At 43.0% G+C, this 16,620-nt stretch overlaps 1 protein-coding gene across 2 annotated transcripts in view; it reads left to right on the top strand.

The window, feature by feature from the left end:
* The first annotated feature begins 3,260 nt into the window (after positions 1–3,260).
* The window catches only part of ROR1 (receptor tyrosine kinase like orphan receptor 1), a 152,716-nt gene continuing 139,356 nt past the window's right edge, over positions 3,261–16,620 (top strand). The window contains exon 1 of one of the 2 annotated variants that reach the window (XM_077928640.1): positions 3,261–3,308. Coding sequence is in view for 1 of the 2 variants with exons in the window: in XM_028733196.2 (XP_028589029.2) it covers positions 4,144–4,249 (106 nt within the window). In the remaining variant the exon portion in view is untranslated. Of the gene's footprint in view, positions 3,309–3,876; positions 4,250–16,620 lie in introns of those variants that run through there. The other variant, XM_028733196.2, reaches the window with a different exon arrangement.

Genomic DNA, 16,620 nt, shown 5'->3' with positions numbered 1-16,620 from the left:
TAACAGGGGTCTCCTACAAACACTCAGCACTCTTAACCAGTGGCGTAGCATGGGGGGTGCAGGGGGGGCCGGCCGCACCGGGCGCAACATCTGGGGTTAGGGCAAATCCACAGGTTAGGGGGCGCAAATCCACGGGTTAGGGGGCACAAATCCACGGGTTAGGGGGTGCAAATTACTTGCCTTGCCCTGGGTGCTGACAACCCACGCTACGCCACTGCTCTTAACTAACTACAGTTTTCAGGATCCCTTAGGGAAGTCATGACTAGCAGAGCCTTCCAAACTTTTCATGCTGGTGACATACTTTTTAGACATGAATCATTCTGCGACACAGTAATTCAGTTTTACTAGCAAACCAGATGTTAAACAAACCCCTTTCCAGTCCTGCGACGAACCCAGGGAGCGTTCACACGACACACCTACACACTGCAGCTAACACACTAACGTGTCATGACACATGGTATGGAAAGCTCCGATTTAAAGTGTTCGGATACTGCTTTAAATGTATAGTGCAGGTGGGGCCACAGTCTTGCTTATTCTATATCATTTCAGAGTTATATGGATATCTGATACTTTAATTATCATTATTTTTTAAACTGGGTCTTGTTTTGTTATTTTCTCCTACTTCTCAGGTTTACACTACTTCTGTGGGCTTGTCTTCCCATAAGACACACTGAATTCAAAGGCCCTTCCTCCAAGGTAAGTGTATATCGAATTGCAGTCTCATTCGGTTTTCAGCTCTTCCGCTGTAGCATGCCACAGGCTTTCTGATTGTTGAGAGTTAAGGGGAAAATAGCAAAAATATTTGTGTTGACTTCAGAATGCTGCAGATTAAGAGCAGATGTATTCCCCAAGCATGTGTTTCAGCTTTCATTGATGTGCTCTGAAGAACATTCTGTAGGCCAGGAAGTATATTGCATTTGCTAATTGTGGGCAGCTTGGCAGATGGGGAGCTAAAAATAATGTTTTTATGTTTTATTACTGTAAATTATTTTGTTCCGCCTCTCAAACAAAATATATCTGGTGCATTTAATCTATCGATCAGTTTTGCATTACACTTTTGCAGTACTTTCCAACAGAGTTGTCATCAAGGCACCAGTCAACTTTCTGTGCTAAACCAATTAATAGCATATATTTCCACAATCCACCCCCCCCCATCCTTCATGACTAAGAGACAGGGCCGGCCCACCCATGAGGCAAGGTGAGGTAACCACCTCAGGCAGCAGGATGCACAGGGGCAGCAGATCCCAATGCAGATCTTTATTCCCTTCTTGTACCTGATGTAGATATTCACTCACCTGTTCTTCCCTGGTGGGGAGGGAGGCGCCATTTTGCAGTTTGCCTCAGGTGCCAAAAGGTCTTGGGCAGGCCATGCTAAGAGAGAATAGAATTAAAAAGAAGCACTAAGAGCACACTCCTAAATAAGGAGGAGTGAAATAATAATATAGTTAGGAACTTAATTTGTTCCGGAGGTTCATTCTTAACCTGAAACTGTTCTTAACTAGAGGCGTGCTTTCGCTAATGGGGCCTCTTGCTGCCGCTGTGCCACTGGCACACGATTTCCATTCTCACCCTAGGGCAAAGTTCTCAACTCGAGGTAACTCTTCCAGGTTAGCGGAGTTTGTAATCTGAAGCGTTTGTAACCTGGGGCGTTTGTAACTCAAAGTACCACTGTAATGAGAATAGTTGTGTATCTCACTTTTCCTACCAAAGGACCCCTAGGCGGCAATTAGCAAAGTGTTAAAATAGTACCTTCCAAAAAAAAGGATGTATATTAGGGTTGCCATATTTCATAAAGTGAGAATCTGGAAACAAAAGTTGTTGAGATTTTTGGGGGGCAAAATCTCAAAAAGAAGAAGATTTTGAGCTACTGTAAAGGAAATTCAACAAAATCTACACTTTTGGCATGGGTTGCCATACATCCATATTTTCCCGTACATTTAAGCAATTTTGCCCAAACACTGTTTCTGATGGCCAAATCCTGGCTTTATCTAGGAAATTCCAGACACATATCCTTCATAAATCTGGTCCTTTTTCTTCCCCATGATGCAGCAGTGGAAAATTGTCTCTAAAGGTGACAGACTTGGCTCAGGGGTTCAGTCCCCTGCTGCTGCTTCTTAGGTAAGCAACTCATCCAGTACCGGAAATGTTTTCGGTCAGCAATTTCAAACATGTTTTCCTGTACTAATAAGTTCCTCTACTTCAATTTGCATCCTGATATGGGTGAGTAAACCTGATCCTCTTGTATCTATTTAAAATGATGTGTCAATAAATAGACAGTATTCTAGCTCAGATTTAGCTGCAGCATCTTGAGAATGTGGGCTATATACTAGATACGGAGCCATAATGAAATGGATTGGGTTTTCTCCTGTGTTGCCACCCACTAGGTCCCTGCTAAAGGTTCTTTCCCCCCCTGTGGAGCAATAGGTTGCCTCCATTTGTAGCAAGGCATAACGCCTAAACCAAAGTTGGAGATCTTTTCCTGTTTGACAACAGCATTTCATTTTAGACAACCTTCTGGGGGCCATATTCTGGTGGTGGGCAGGGCCAGAGGGAAGTAGGCAGAGCAATTAATGTGAATTTTACTTTTGTAGACTAGTTTCTACACAAACACACACTTCTTTCTTGTCTTTCATCCAAGCAAGCAAGAGGCATTATCAGAGTTATATTAGACCCATAAAGACATTCAAAGAGAGTGTGAATGAAACAAGACCAGTGAGAGGTATGGCCTGAATGCTAGAACTCTTTCTGCATTTGCTCCCCAGGCCTAAGGTTCCTTACCTTACAGACTTCCAATAGGAAACGGCTTATAGTTCTATTTCTTTTCCATCCATGTGTATTATCCTGAGGCAGAATGTGAATGAGACTAAAAATGAATAGGGCCCCTGGGTCACCTTATAATTTGAGGAGGCCCCAAAATATGTCATACTCCTAAAATGAGAGGAGCAGAGCTGCAAAGGATGGATAGGATTGCAGCTTAAATCAATTAACACAGCCTAAAATGTTTGGTAGGCATATTGGCATGCTCAAAGTAGCTTACTGACAGGGAACACTTAGAAGCTATACCAGCCAAGAACCTAAACAAGAACTTTATTGTTCCTCTCCAACAAGAACAAAGCGGAAACTGGAAAGTCCTGGCTCCACCCAGAGTCAAATAAAGCCCAGTGCCATCGAGCGACCATGACGCTATCCATACACATATTATACTGTACCTCATTCTGCCTTCCTAACAAAACTTAACACCATGCCCCTCAGCAGGAGCGGACTACTTTTCTCTTGCTTCGGCCGGTAAAACCACAAACCCACTTTAGGTAAGTGCAGTCTTCTGTTAGATTACTTTCATTTATTTTCCTGGTTGGCTCAAGCCATTTTGCTGCCTGAGGCAAAAGGGCAATATGGCGCAACATCCCCCCCTCACACCCCCCCCATTACTCATACAGAAGCCAAGCAGACTGGCAGCTTGGTGAGGGAACAGCATCCCCCACAGATCCCCAGAGCAGCAGGTTAGCTTAGGGGGCGCAGGGCAGGCTGTGAGCACCCAGCTCTGTTCTTACCCCTCACCTACTCTGTCCATTGCCTCCCTCTGCCTAATAGCAGGACCTTCCCTCAGTTGCCTCAACCTTTCCCATAAACCACGACTAGAGAGCTGTCCTTTTTTATTATTTTTATTTCCTTCTGTGCGGCCTTAAAACTAATTTTGAACGCGTGCGTGCTTTACAACTTAAAACTCCCAAGTATTTCAGCGCCTGGCTGGGCCTTCTCCACACAGACAGGGGGACGAGGGACTTCCCGCGCCGCTTTCCCGCGCTAACCCAGCAGGGGCCGCTGGTGAGCCGAGCACAAGGGCTGCCTCTCCGGCCGCCTCCAGCCAACGGGGCTGCCTCGGCCTGGGATGGGTCGGCCTGGAGCGCCGCTTTGGGGAAGTGACAAGCGGAGGAGGCTGAGAGCAGCGAGAGAGCGCGCTGGGAGCGGCAGCCACCTCGAGGCAGCCGGCTCCACAGCGCAGAACCCCGCGAAGGGCAGGGAAGCGGGGACGGGGCAGCCCAAGCGACGTCCCAGCAGCAGCAGCAGCAGCAGCAGCACCTCGGCTCAGGATCCCGTGGATGGTGGAGGGCGCGAGGGCAGGCGAGGAGAGCCGGCTCAGGGATGCAGCGGCACCTCCGGCCGCGCGGCTGGGAGAGGAGCCCTTTCCTGCTCCAGCTGCTCTTCTGGCTGCTGCACACGCGGAGCCTGGCGGAGCCCGCAGCCCAAGGTAAGAAGAAGCCAGGGCCCCGGCCGCCCAGGCGTCGCCTCTTTCTCGGCGGCGCTGGAGGATGCGCCGGTTGGGGATTTCCTCCTTCCCTCCCTTCCCTTCTCCTCCTTTCTTGCTTCTCCTCCTCTGCCTTTGCCTCGGCGGCGCTACGAATGCCTGACCTCCTGGCTCCTTTCTCTCTGTCCCTCCAAGTTGTTGCTTGGAGTTAGGGGGCGGTTTGTCCAAGCTGCGGGTTGCAGGAGAAATTCCCGTAAGTCTGTAAGGCGCTGGATCCGCCAATCCCGCCGGGATCCAGTGCAGATGATCAGGGGATCCCCCTGGAACACGAAATTCACAGCGGCATTAGGGTGCGAACCCACGCGCGCTCGCACGGGGAAGGGGTTTTCGTGGGGCGCACCTCCAAATAAGTCTGCTCTGTGGGTGAGGGTGATGGATGGTCGGATTCTGAGAACTTGGGGTTTATGGGAGCAAGGATTCAGCCTCTCCCGGAGTGTTAGAGCATAAGAGCCTGTCCGGGCCAGGAGTGTTGCCTCTGGACCATGTGCAGAAAGCAGTTTCTCCCAATGCGAAAACGTGACGTTTAGGGTTTGAGTCCTGGTATGTGTCACTGCAAAAATGAACCTATAAGTCGTTTAATACGCACATACTCCCCCTTCCTACGATGCTCCTTCGTTCAAAGTACCTCCGCGGTTGCTGACGTTGTGCCTTGCTAACTCCGAATGCCTGCAGTTGTTTTCCTCGGGAGCCGAATTGGGTGGGCGTTGCCCCATGCTTAACTTGCAAAACAAGAGGTTCCGGGGCCCCCAGTTCGCTGAGAGTCTCCTCTGCCCAATACCAGATATGTTTGGGATGGTTGTGCTTACTCAGTGACCGTGTGTGTGTGGAGATACTCTGTACATGCTCAGAAGCAGGTCACATTTTCCAACAGCAGGCGCTGAAAACAAAATCTGAGGCTGGAGGACCGTGTCTGCCTGGAGGGGTCTCTCCACTTCGGAGTCGCTGCTGTTCAGGGTTCCTTCGACTTTTCCCGCCTCGTCCTATTCCGTCTGTTTGGCTCTCTCGCCCTCTCTAAGAGCTTTGCCAGGAACCATCAGAGTGTCTCCCCTCAACCCCATCCTCTCTCTCTCTCTCTTTTGCAATAGTTTGCATTTTGTTGAATGAAACTGGAGGTCGATGCGTGAATCTGAATAAACAAAAGCCTGGAACTCGGCAGTTGTTTACTTTATTGCTCACCCGTTTTCGCACTTTTGTAGCAGAGCTCAGTGAGATCTGTGCATGCATCTGTAAAGGCCAGCACAGCATCTGCAGAGCCTAATGGTAACTGTTTGGTTAGTCAGGCTGATGTGTGGATTCCTAAGCATTATCTGAATTGGCACTGAAAAGACGAGAAAGCACAATGGCAACATTTAAAGCTAAATTAATAAGGCAAGCCCAGGCCTTACTAATGGCTCCGTGGGAAGCATTTCAGGGCTTCCTTTTATTTCTTTTTTGGGCTGGTACATAATTGAAAGGGATGATGGTTTGCTCCTGTGGATTCATTGGAACTGTTCCTGGAGGATGGGAGGTGAAAAGCTGAGAGAGGTGACTGAGGCTGCAGTCCTGACCCCATTTACCTGGGAGTAAGCCTCATTGGCTGAGCTGGGGAATTGGACCATGAGAAAATATGGTCCCCTGATAAGGAGTGCCATGGTTCTTAAGGGTTGTTTCTGAAAAGTCTTTAAATGCAACTGGAAAGACAATAATTTGTCACTGAAATAGCTGCATCAGAAAGTCTGTAATTCTACACATTTTTAAAAGAAAAAACTATACCTTTGGTTGAATACTGTGTAAAAAGGTGCAGACGTAAGATCACTTATAGTGCAATCCTATGCATGTCTACTTGGAGCCAGCGAGCATGGCAGCGTTAATGTGGATTATCTTAATCTATGACTGCTCAAGAGAACCTGATGTTGTTGAAGCTAATTTGGTATAGATCTCACCAGTGCCGTGGATGGGAGACACTGCTGAGAGCAATTCTGAGCTTAGGCCATGTCCCTAAATATGGAAATATTAGAAATAAGCCACCTATAAATATAAGCATGTGCCCTTGGTCACTATCCTTTGTCTCTTCTGTCTGATAATTGCAGGCAGGGACCTATTTTCTTCTCTCCCTCTGTCCCTGTTGGAAGACAATGTACTTGATAACACTGCATAAATAACAGGAATCTGTTAGTACTACCTCAGCCATATCCAACTACTCTTCTAATCACAGTCAATCCTTTCTGTGAATGCTTGATGGGTGAAGTAAGGCTTTCTACTATATATCACTGAATGTGATTGACAACCTTGGGATTGTTATCTTTTCTGGGTTAATGATGAGCACAAGAGGGTGATTCTATGTATATGCTTTGTATGAGACATTCTTAGACCCTATAGTTATATGTGTTTCACACATGCATTAATTAATTGCTATATGCTTTATGATTGCCAGCTGAATGTGTGAACTAGAAAACATTGCACATGAGGTTGTCTTAGGTCATGTGAAAATCTTATATAGTGGTACCTCTGGTTGCATACTTAATTCGTTCCGGAGGTCCGTTCTTAACCTGAAACTGTTCTTAACCTGAAGCACCACTTTAGCTAATGGGGCCTCCCGCTGCTGCTGCGCCGCCCCCGCCCAATTTCTGTTCTCATCCTGAAGCAAAGTTCTTAACCCGAAGTACTGTTTCTGGGTTAGCGGAGTCTGTAACCTGAAGCGTATGTAACCCGAGGTACCACTGTATGTGGTGTTAAACAATGATCGCTGGAACTTTTTTCAGGCTTTGCTCTTTCCACAAAACATGGAAAAATCAGGATTCTGAAACTTGCAGGGAGTTGAGTACAGAAGGCTTCCCTCTGCAAAAGTTTGACCTCTAGCTGACATATCTCCAGAGGTAGGGTTTTCCATAAAGAGGACACCTCCACTGAGAAGGCTCTAACTTAGACCATCATTGTCTAGAGATAGTCTCAAGAGATGGCCTACCTCCAAGGATCAGTGGCTGGACTGTGACACATTGGTTAAGGCACTCAGGAAAGTATTTGGGTCCCAAGCTATTTAGGAGCTTAAATATAAACATCCAAACTAGAATCAGAAGCAAAAAGGCAGCCAGTGCAGATCACAGATAATATGTGTAATAGGACTCAGGAACTGAGCAATCTGCAGCCTCTGAACTGCCCTCAAGGACAGCCCCAAGTAGAGCGTGTTACAGTAATCTAGATGTGAGGTTATCATGGCCCAGAAATAGTCCAGGAATAGCCATATATAAGCAAAGTAGACATAGCTCGAAATATTCTTAAGGGACTAGTTGCTTGCAACATGTTCTCTGATTCAGCTGAAGTGTGTGCTGGCAACTAACTTTAGTTGCTACAGATTTTTACATTAGGGAGTAAGAAAGAATTTCCTATTTGGGAGGCCATGTGCAATACTGATCTAATATGATTATATATGCATCTTTTAATGTGGAAGGGTGAGTAAAATATCACTTTATTTTGGAAAATACTATGCAGAGAAAAATGTAAAAGCTAATAAGTGGGTGTTATCTTTTTCTTAGGAATATCTTCTGTGGAATTTTAAGTCTATAATTTATCTTTCCAAAGGCTTAAACGTTTAATCCAGTATTTAGATAATGTTCTGCTGAGTTTTTACATTTCACATCACTATCACTCTTCTTGTAAAATACTATAACCAAGCTGTCTCTTAAGAGACAAATTTGGAGAGTTTCCCTGCGATTCCAAGCATTCCTTCATATTTCTTCTGTAAGACATCATTCCAAGTTAGACGGTGCATTGTTATTTTTTTGAAACCAGAGCAGGACTCAGAGATAATAATGTCAATAATTATTTTTCTCTGATGCAGCTTTGCTCTTATGTTACACATGTGACATTTCTAGCCAGGAAGCAATTGCCACAGGTAGTAACATAAAGTTTACCCAGTTTGATTTAATTCATATATATATATGAATATATATAGTTTTAAAAAACATTTAATTGTAGTTATTTAAATTAAATCTTTTAAATAATTCTAGACCCACAGCACTGAAAATACATCACAAGATATTACAAAATATTTTACTTCTCAATTAGTAGATGTCAAGGAAATATACAACTATCTGACTTTTAGAAGACATCTGTGATATCTTAGCAGTTTGAAGTTGTTGCTCCTGAAGTTACTCCCATATTACTAAGCTTGTGAATCTTCTCTGCACATAGTTCACGTGTCTTCCACGTCTGCCAAGTTATGAACAAGCCTTTTCCTTGTACACACAGGCAAACCATAACTAAAGTAGGAGGCTTCTAATTAAAGTGTGAAGCTCTTGTTACCAGTTTTGGAACAAACCAGGTTAGTAAACCATGGTTTGGATTTGGTTTAATACCCTGGTTTGCTCTGAAGTAGGTAACCAGGATGAAACCAGGAAACTATGATTAATTGAAGCCTTCTGGTTTGCTTGTTCTGTGAAGGTATAAGCAAAAGGGTTCCATGTACAGGCAAAAAGCTCATTTATATGTAATGGTTTAGTAAAGTGAGGTAGGAACACGGGAGTGATGGGTTAGCTGCAGTTTTCCAGCTTAGCTAAGTATATATAAATGTTATACATGGTGGTACATATATGACTGCTTGCTATTATATATGCAGAAAGGAAGTAGCCATAATATACTCCTTTTATGATGAACATTTATTGGTTCCATGAGTTGACCCAAACCCATTTTCCCTCCGTAACTTTAGAGTTTCATCTGTTCCATAGATGCTTACCTGTCAGTGTTTCAAAATCCCAAACAGGTGGATTTACATGCTTTCTGTTGACCTAAAAATCCATCTGTCAAACTCTCTGTCCCTGACCCTTGAGCTCCTCACTCTTTGACCCAAGGTGAAAGGTAAAGCCAATAAACTGATACGGTATTTTAATAGTTCTGCTAATTCAGATCACATTTGTGTCTCGTTAAAGGTGAAAATAGAAGACAATTTAAAGCACCAACAGTGAATGCTAGTTTAAGATTGCGCTTAGTTTACATTTTTTAAAAAGAAATATATTTTATCTTGCAAACCTTGAGTTCCCTTAATTGCTGGTGACATTGACAGGAAACCTCAAAAGGGGAAACTTCATAGGGGGGACATGTATTTATTGGAAAGTAGATCGAAACAAAAGAAAACAAGTAGACACATGTCAAATGCTTTAAGGAGGCAACCCAAATATCTTAACAGCTTGTGTTGGCTGGTGCAAGTCTCTCTGCCTCAGCTTTGCAAGGGAGATTGTGAGATCCATAGGTTGTTCAGAAGGAGTTTCAGGGTGAAGATGGGGATTTAATGTGAAAGTAAAAATACCTACCTCGCCAAAGTCCCACCTCTTTGAGCTCTGATGGCCTGAGGATTGGTGCAGCAGAGGGTTTTCTACACTTTCTCTTGCTTTTACCAGCTTGATTCATGGTGCTAACACTTAACACTTAATATTAGTGGTAGGGTTCAATTTTTGATCGGTATCCCTTGAGAAAGAAGAAAATCAGTGGAAAAGGTGGGTGTGTTGAGATGCCAGTTGACCAGCTTGACCTCACTGTCTTAGGTGGAGGAACGTTTTTTAATCGTTGCTCTGTTAAAATAGGTAAAGGTAAAGGTACCCCTGCCCGTACGGGCCAGTCTTGACAGACTCTAGGGTTGTGCGCCCATCTCACTCAAGAGGCCAGGGGCCAGCGCTGTCCGGAGACACTTCCGGGTCACGTGGCCAGCGTGACATTGCTGCTCTGGCGAGCCAGAGCCGCACACGGAAACGCCGTTTACCTTCCCGCTAGTTAAAATAGAGAGCTGCAAATAAAACGTTTTAAGTGTGTTTTATGTGCAATATACAATGTGACACTAGATGGCGATGGTAAGCCTTATGGATAATTCAATGTATTTTGAAAAACCCTTTTAAAAAAAGCATTTTCAGAACGTTTTTTGTATGTGTGTAGATTCCACCCTAGTCAAACGGTTAAGGATCTAAACTCCTAGTTTTGCTTTTGTTTGCCATGATGAAAATAACATATTTAGTGCACACTGAAGGGGATTGTGCAGGGCCCACACAAAGTCATTTTGCACTGCAGGAGTTCTCTGAACCTATATCCTCTTTGGAACATTATTTGCCTTGCCTTGTAATAAAAAATAAAAAATCCCCCCACCCATATAGAAGGGATAAATAATGTTGTACTTGCTGTGGATGTCATCAACAAGGGCAGAAATATGTGAAGAAAGTTATCACACTGGAGTGGATAAAGAAAATAGGGAGGTCTTCCCTAAATTTTGAGACTTTTGAGAGTTAACAGTGGGGAACATACTCTCAGGAAACAAACTATGCAGACTGTGGACCAATATGTACACTGTCTCTTTGGAATGTTTTTGGTGTTAAAGGTGGTGTGCCTATAGAAGAAAATGAAATTAAAAAAGGTGTTACAGGGCCTCCTTGACAGTCTCTTAGGTAGTACAGTCCTCATCTGAATCTACATTAATAGTTGCCAACCAGAGGGAAAGATGGGAACAGACTCAGAGGTTATCTGAACATAAGGCATGGTGGTGAAGTCACTTTACACAACAAATTTTGGACACTGTTAATGGTGGCAAAGTGGAGGACAGACAGATCTGGCCACAATCATAGCTGTTAAGTTCTTAACAGCAAGGCAGCTCCAGGAGACTGTGAAAAGTTGCATTTGGATTTTCCACCCAGCATGTTTTTGTTCAAACCCTGATCCTGCATGACCTAGTTCAGGGGTAGGCAGCCTAAGGCCCGGAGGCCAGATCCGGCCCAATCACCTTCTAAATCTGGCCTGCGGATGGTCCAGGAACCAGCGTGTTTTTACATGAGTGGAATGTGTCCTTTTATCTAAAATGCATCTCTGGGTTATTTGTGGGGCATAGGAATTCATACATTATTTCCCCCCAAAAAATATAGTCCAGGCCCCCACAAGGTCTGAGGGTGGACCGGCCCATGGCTGCAAAAGGTTGCTAACCCCAGAGCTAGCTTTTATGTTTACCATCATCAAATCATAGAGTTGGAAGGGACCATGAGGACCATATTGTCCAACCCCTAGCAATGCAGGAAACCTTCCCAATGTGGGGCTTGACCCTGAGATTAAGAGCCTCATGCTATACCAACTGAGCTAACTTGTTTGTTCCATTTTTACCCTACCTATCGGGGTGGAATAGTAACTGTTCCTAAGGAAGCATTATCTTCACATGTTACTTTAACAAATGTCTTCTGGGAGGTATGTGCTGATTTATATACTCACAAAAAAAGTCTGGGTAACTTAAATTAAACTTTCCCAAGCAAGAGTTAGACATCTGAAGATCACTTGTGAGTACATAAACCTGGAGGAAAAAATGCCTTCCCCGAGGTGTGACACTGGATACTGTTCTTTAGAGACAGGCAGAGAAATGCAGTGGCCATTTGAGACCCTAAAAATCTCACAGTTGAAAATGATTCAAAAACCCCTAACTAAAAGCAGGTGCTTGTTGCACAGATGTTATCTTGCATTCCAGGAATATCTATAAAGCTGCCTAATGCAAAATAAAAACAAATAACTGTGAAATCGGTCGAATAAAAGCATATCTCTTGTCAGAGTTAGCAAAGTCGTGTGTTCTTGTTGCTTAAGAAAACTGGTAAACAATGCATTTTTATCACTTTAAAATCTTTGGATATGCTTATTCAGCTATTTTAAATATTCTGGTATTGTAAAGCAGCTGAAATAGAAAGTGTTTATGGTATGGGCGTTCTTGAAAGTAGAGAGAAAGAGAACAATTAAGATTATCAGGAACGTTTCAGGCAGAGCTAGGAATCTCCACAACTTTTGAAATACAGTATTCAAAGTGCTGATTTGACTTCAGAGGCAAACCTAGGGTACCCTTGGCAAGGAGATGTATTGGTGCCTCCCACTCCTCTCATATCACTTTACCGCACATGCTGCGGTGTGATAAGTATGAGAAGCTTCTGCTGCATTTGATCTTGCTGTGACTGTGGCGGTGTGCCCCCCCCCCCCCCGATACATCATACATTCCATGTATGGAGTGTGTGATATGGTGATTTTTGTGGGGGTGCCCAGGCCTTCGCCAACCCATAGGTATGCCTCTCTTTGACTTATAGAGTCTTGCATGGCTTGGGACCCCAAGTCCTTGTGGACTGCCCCTGCTGCATGCAAGCTTGCTTAGACCAGGCATGGCCAAACTCGGCCCTCCAGCTGTTTTGGGACTACAATTCCCATCATCCCTGACCACTGGCTCTGTAGCTAGGGATGGTGGGAATTGTATTCCCAAAACAGCTGGAGGGCCAAGTTAGGCCATGCCTGGCCTAGACCCTGAGATTGCCACCAGGTGGTTCCGTTCAGTCTCAGCCCTTCAGTCATAAGGTTCTCATTGTGGATTGGACAATGATTTAGGTCATAAGCAGTAGTGCATATGCAACATGTCTATTTTTACGTGCTACCATATTAATGGCCAGCCCTGTGGGCATGTATTAATTATATCAGAATTAACAGTGAGGGTTACTTAAATTGACGTTATGGTACTCTCCATTTCCTACAAACTGTAATAAATATTAATTGAATTTTGGGAGACTTAAACAGAATTCAGTTTATTGTAAGGCAGTTATTAAGTAAAATGATGATTTCAATTTTATCAGTCTGGTAGTTTTAATGCACTCGCCAACCTGCTGTCTGGGACACGTTCCCCCTTTCAACTCCCCCCCTTTGATTCAGTGCTGAATATGTGGTTCATAAAGAACTCTTCCCACCAGCACACCTAAATAATATACATTCCCATCATGGAGCCTCCCCATACATTAGTAATTTGCATAGAATTATAGCATTCCAGTGTCATGATGCTATACATATCTAGGTGTCATGGGCTTATCATGTGATATATTATCCTTTAAAAAACCCCAACCCTTTATAAACTTGAAATCAGACATCAAAGTAATTTGGAGAGCATTTAAAGCTGAGAAGTGATGATGTGAAAAGAATATTTAACCCTTTATCTGCCATCCTTTCCCTCTCCCCTTGATATCTTCCCCCAGGTGCTTAGAGTTTATGACGATAAATATACATTTTATTTATCCATCCATTCATTTTTTCTTTCTTATGGAGATTTATATCCTGCTCCTTATTCAGGACAACTAATAATAATGGAAACAAACTGTGAAATACAACAATGTTCTGCAAATATAATGTAACAAAAACAATATAGTAAAAACAAAGTCACATGCAGTAGGTAAAGCAAAGGCATCAGATAAAAAACAAAAATTGGAAAAGCCTGTCTTAACAAAAATGTTTTTTAAAAAATGGCGAAACATCATAAGAAAGTGGATTAGCTGAACCTCATGGGGCAAGAGTTCTGTTTAGGTGCAGCTGTGGAGGAGAAGGGCCCTACTCTCATGTCAATCAAAATAAAGTGGCTGACCATATCAGGCATCTGCTGCTTGCAAGCAATCTCCACCATCTCCTCTTCTGCTGTTGCCAAACTCTGGGTTTGTATTCCAGTCATGTGCCTCACGCCTTCATATGTCAGTGATGCCAGTTAAGTCAGACCCCTGACTGTTCGGCAAGGCCGTTGATTTTTCCTTTCTTTCATTTCTCATGTCTGCAGTTCAAATTCATCGCAGTTCACTTTCTCTCTGCCAATATTCCCTCAGAGCAGACTTAATGTTGGATAGCCCAGAGCTTTTGAATGACCTTGGAGACTGGAATCTAGACCGTAAGCCTAGAAGTGCTAATTGTGTTTCTGTGTTCATATCTGATGTTCATATCCTTCTGTAATAAAACTGGTATCCCATTGAGAGAAGGACCTACTAAGGTATACAGTATTGCATTGGTGCTTTTTCTCTAAGTGATACATCAGGATGATCCTTACAGAAGAGGTGCTTTTTTTTCTTGTTTAGGATTATGTTGGAACCCTTTGGCTGTATTGCATTATAGCCACTATAGGTTTAGGGATCAACCCTCATAATTCACTGCCTCTTTTCTAAGCCACTCTCCCCACCCTTTGGCTATGAAAACTTTGTGTGGGTATAGGGAGAAAGCAGCAATTTACCAGCGATGTCCTTTAGAATGGTTTTTGTGTAGTGAAGCTTGGATTCCTTTGACTGGTGAAAAGAGCTGAGAAATGAAGCTCAGTTCTGTGGCCTAAGGGGTTGCAGCAGGAAGCAATTCTTGTGGTGTTAAAGCAGATTGTTTTTGTTCCCTCTTACTTTCATTCCTGAAGCTTTTGTTGTGAAATCTTATACATTGGATGATAATTGGCTAATAGAAGCCAGTCTGCATAGTGCATTTTTATGCAAATATAAGCATGTTATAGAACTGCTAATCACTGGAATCTCTGATATTGCAGACATCTGGATAAACCCTGGATGAATTAAACCCTCACTGAGCAAATCCCCATGAGGTTAAGTATGTTGCATTCCAATCTTTCCTCCTGCTGGCTGCAACAACTTGGAGGGTTTTATTTAAAGTTAGGGGTTGCTTGTCTGTATAGAATTTAATATTGCATTAAAATATTGTGCCTTTTGATAAAGAGATACAAATTTACAGTAAATTCTAAGGAGACAAAACTGGTAATTGCTTGAACCTGCAGGCCCACTAAGATATATTACCACCTTATGGAGTTGCTACATGAGATCAGTGTGGTTCATACACTACTGTATCTATAATGTCTGCTTTGACTCCTGCTATCATTGGAAGCTATTTTTCATTGTTGGTTTGCAAGTTCTCTTGTGTTTTCCAATACTTTGATCCATTTTTCTAGATGCATTTCACTGAGAAATACATATGTGTTTTCTTCATCAGCTGTCCGAACAATGGATAGGCTTCCTCCCTGAAATTGCAGCATTAATCCTTATTAATATTGATTCTTGGTGTCCTGCCTTCCCCTTCAGTCACTTAGGATTCTGTGGAGGACAGTGGTGATGCTTCAGGGATTTCAACTACTCATGCAGTGGTCTACTCGCTTGCATAAAATTACTCTTGTGCCCATAGTTAATACTTAGGCGAGATATTTGTGTTCATTTTTGTTCTGATTATAATTTGTCAGAATGTGTAGCATATCATTTCCTGACAGCTTAATGTGTATAATAATGTATTGTACTTTGAGAATCCAGAAGAAAACAATTCCATAATTAAGGAGTACCCATGGAATATGTCCACCCTCTTTCTTCCTCCTCCTGTGCTATCTTACCTTAGGCTTAGGCCACTGTAGGCTAGTAATGAGGCAGTACAATTTTTGCACAGGGGACCTTACCACCTCAGGTTTCATGTAGGGTTGTGCATAAAAAATATATAAGTTAAGAACTGGCCACTTCAAAGTGAATACTTAAACTGTCTTTGCTGAACTGAATAGATGAGCTTTCTTACATCCTTTGATCAACTGAATTTGTTCAGCTGTTTCTAAGCAACTATTATACCAAGCCAGTTGCAAGGTAAAGTGATTGAGATTGGTTCACATGGTGCCAAAAGACCATTTCAACCATTTTTAGAGCCAAATCTAATAAAATGCTCAGAATAAGAACAGCAGGTTTCCAGTGAGGGAGATTGCAAGCAGTGTGCCTACATGGCATCCACCCCCCCACCCCCCACCGCTTATTGCCAAGTCTGTGAAGAGCCCATTTTTCAAACCATGGCTTATTGTCAGTTCTGCTGCTCTTGGAATTACTTCAGATAATCCCATAAGATGATAAAAAGACCTAAGGGTAACAATCCTGTCTTTCTAAGTAAGGGGATTACGGGTGTATCTATTAAATGTAATTATTTAAGAGGTTAAACTTACACATGTTACCTGTCAAAGCAAGTGTTAGAACTATTTGGATCTTTAAGAGAATGCATATGTTATACCTACAAAGCTCTTATTTTTGTTCTGCTCTTATATAACTGTAACTCTCTCTTTAAAGACATGGTTGAAGTGGAAAAACTGCTCATGATCTTAAGTATGTGATGCTAACTTATCTTGAATTCTTTCCTTTCAGTTGGCAATGGAAAGATCTGATATTATCCCCTTGTCAAGTGAAATTTAAATTCCCCCTCCCCATTTTTTCATACTTTGAAAGGACTTCAGTGGAAACTGTTAATGAGCTGGCCAGATTTCAATAGTTGTGTGGTGTATAATTTTCAACCTGGGAACTAATTTCTTATGTTTGTAATGTTTAGAGTGTTAGTTTAGTCACGGGAAACCCAAAAATCTTTCTCACCTACAAAGCTCACTAGGTGATAGGCATGATTTAACAGCCACTGTCCTCTCCACCACTTGGCCCAAAAAGGGAATATTCACCACTGGATGGTAGGTGTTCAGCTCCTGACAGTTCAGGGAGAGCTTTAGCATACCAACATTCCTTTCAAGGTCATAATTACCACCT

Source organism: Podarcis muralis, chromosome 5 (assembly GCF_964188315.1).
Source record: "Podarcis muralis chromosome 5, rPodMur119.hap1.1, whole genome shotgun sequence".
Classification (NCBI taxonomy): domain Eukaryota; kingdom Metazoa; phylum Chordata; class Lepidosauria; order Squamata; family Lacertidae; genus Podarcis; species Podarcis muralis.
This window is presented reverse-complemented; position numbering and strand designations above follow the sequence as displayed.